The sequence below is a fragment of the Cupressus sempervirens genome, chromosome 11 (assembly GCF_028749045.1).
Source record: "Cupressus sempervirens isolate cs-2001-9-10 chromosome 11, ASM2874904v1, whole genome shotgun sequence".
Lineage (NCBI taxonomy): Eukaryota > Viridiplantae > Streptophyta > Pinopsida > Cupressales > Cupressaceae > Cupressus > Cupressus sempervirens.
In genome coordinates, this window is record NC_143128.1 from 107,366,864 (window position 1) to 107,369,442 (window position 2,579).

A 2,579-nucleotide genomic window follows, 5' to 3' on the forward strand; every position below is an offset into this window, starting at 1 on the left:
ACAAATATTAATAACAGCACAAGATTTGCCATGATCAACAACACAAGTCAAAAGCAAGACCGGACAAAGGAATCACACTGGAAGATTTTGGTATTTACTACACAAAACAATAAAAAATAAATATTGTTCAATCAATAACAAGCAAGGCCCAAGTACGAATCAGATAAATAATAATAATAATAATAATACTCCCCCAGTGGAAGCTGGAGAAAAGCAACAGTGATAGTGGCACCGGGGGTCAACGAATCTGTCTGGGTCGCACTTGATAAAGGGCTTTACAATAATGATATGCAGTGGGGATAAAGGGCTTTACAATAATGATCTTATCAAGTGCGACCCAGACAGATTTGTTCACAGTCTCCCAAATATGAAAAGCGGGAAGAAGGAACTGGAGGCCCATGATGATACATGCAGTGTCCTTAATCCCCCTCACAAAACTTCCCTACTTTCAGTCCTTGTCCATTCGGCTTCAAAAACTTCCCTACTTTCAGTCCTTGTCCATTCGGCTTCAAATTCTCTGATTGGACTGAAAATGAGCGGGCAAAGTAATAATCCTTTTTCACAGGCGGGACTGCAAACTTAAAAATGAAATTCAAATTAACTGCAGCTGTCGGTGTCACTGTCTAACTGCAGTAATAGAAAACGGAAAAGGGACAGAATATTAGATGGGCCCATACCAGCCACTTAAGCGGTCAAAGCTTAATGTGTGCTGGTTAAGCCAGGCCGGCCGAAACATCGCCTCTACCACTATTCGTAATCCTATATAAACCAAAGTGCTTTGCAGGAGATTAGTAAGATTCAAGCATCATGGAGATGAAGGCAAATTTTCTGTGTCTCCTGCTCTGCTGCGGCTTTATGTACCCAAGGGCAGCGGAGCCGCGTATGGTGTTTGCTCACTACCTTCTCTTCCAGCCGGACACCGTAGAAACCCTAAAGGAGGAGATCCAGCTCGCTCAGAGCAAAGGCATCGACGGCTTCGCCCTCAACAGCAACGTGTGGAGGGAGGCGCGAGCGGACGACATGTACGAGGCCGCGAAACAAGTGGGCTCCTCTTTCAAACTCTTCTTCTCCGCCGACATCCACAACGACTCCAACGGTAACCTCACTCCCGACGAGCTGGTCACCATGCTCAGCTCAAACTACACCTCCCACCCCAACCAGATGAAATACCAAGGCAAGACCCTCTTCACCTCCTGGCTCGGCAGCAACGATTCCTGGTGGGCGGAATACGGCTACGCCTCTGCTCTAGACGGCTGGAAAGACGTCTTTCAAGTAAGTCAAATTTGATTATTTTAATATTTTAAAGTTAGAATTCAAACTTTAGCATCTAATGTTTATGACTTCTCGTTTCAGAAGGCCGGCGGCAAAGCTAACTTCTTCTTCATTCCCTTCTTCCCCACTGACGCCTCCTACTGGGGTGTCCGCGGCACGGCCGAGAAATACACCGATGTTATCGACGGGCTCTACGCGTGGGAAACGTCAGCCTGGCCCTACTCTGTCTCTGACTCGCAGAACCCGTCCGACTCCAACGACTCCAACTATCTGAAGGGCACCAACGACGCGGGCAAGGTCTACATGGCGAGCCCCAGCCCCTGGTTCTTCAAGGAGTGTGACGTCAAGGGCAACTACCAGGGCCCAACTCTCTGGATTACACGGTGGGAGCAGCTCATCAAGCTCAGCCCCCCTCTCTTGGAGATCGTGACGTGGAACGACTGGGTCGAGAGCTCCTACGTGGCACCCTCGCTCAGCTCCAGCACTGATGCTGCCAACGTGGCAGATTTCACTCACCGTGCCTTCTTAGAGCTCGGGAAGTACTACATCAGCTGGTACAAGTCTGGTACCGCTCCCACGATCACGGAGGATTCCATCTACTTGTTCTATTACACGCACAGCAAATCCGTTGTGGTGTCTGGGAGCTCTTGCCAGGCGTCCGATTTCAGTGCGCTGAGTGACAAAGTGTACGTGACGAGCATGCTGACTGGGCCTGCCAGCGTGCAATTGCAGTCTGGGAGTTCTTCTCAGACGTTCGATGCTCCGGCGGGGGTGTCCACGTGGAGCATGGACTTCCAGGAAGGGCAGCAGACGGCAATCCTAAGTCGTGATGGGACGGAGATTAGTAAACTGGTTGGAAGTAAGAGCATCAGTAATTCTAATGTGCAGAAATATAATTTCAATGTCTATTCCACGTGCACCACTTGTCGTACTCAAGGTTGTGCCATTGGAGAGGAGATGGTGCTCCTCTATTAAATAAATAAGCTTTGTCACCAGGGGCACCAGCTAGGAAGATATAATATGTAACCCTCTTTTTATATTTGGCATTCGCCCCCAAATTAATACATTCAGCTATATATATATATAGTGTAATCTATTTTTTTTTGCCTGCAAATTATAGAAGTGTTCTAATAAGATAAATATTATGTAAATTATATTTTTCAACAATTTCATTTAGATGTTGGATTAGACAACTAAATGCCAATATTAAAAAGGCAATTTTTTTAAAGAGTTGAATGAAGACATAATTTTATAAATTTCATTCAATGAATTTTTGTAATGTTTTTTAGTCTATGATATTAACATAT

General features: G+C 45.9%; 1 protein-coding gene across 2 annotated transcripts; it reads left to right on the forward strand.

The window, feature by feature from the left end:
- The first annotated feature begins 793 nt into the window (after positions 1–793).
- On the forward strand, positions 794–2,352 carry LOC149528438 (glucan endo-1,3-alpha-glucosidase agn1-like). 2 transcript variants are annotated; one of them, XM_089810777.1, is made up of 2 exons: positions 794–1,272; positions 1,354–2,352. In XM_089810777.1, the coding sequence occupies exons 1-2, from the start codon at positions 808–810 to the stop codon at positions 2,245–2,247; spliced, it is 1,359 nt and encodes a 452-aa protein (XP_089666903.1). In that variant the 5' UTR covers positions 794–807; the 3' UTR covers positions 2,248–2,352. The 2 variants fall into 2 exon arrangements, with proteins under 2 accessions (XP_089666903.1, XP_089666904.1); XM_089810778.1 differs by having other exon boundaries at positions 1,357–2,352.
- Positions 2,353–2,579: the final 227 nt, after the last annotated feature.

What these genes read in the sequence shown, in the direction of transcription:
- LOC149528438 (XM_089810777.1), top strand. Translation starts at nt 808, where the DNA reads ATGGAGATGAAGGCAAATTTTCTGTGTCTCCTGCTCTGCTGCGGCTTT. An exon ending in GCTGGAAAGACGTCTTTCAA is followed by an intron (nt 1,273 to 1,353) that starts GTAAGTCAAATT and finishes TTCTCGTTTCAG; the next exon opens with AAGGCCGGCGGCAAAGCTAA.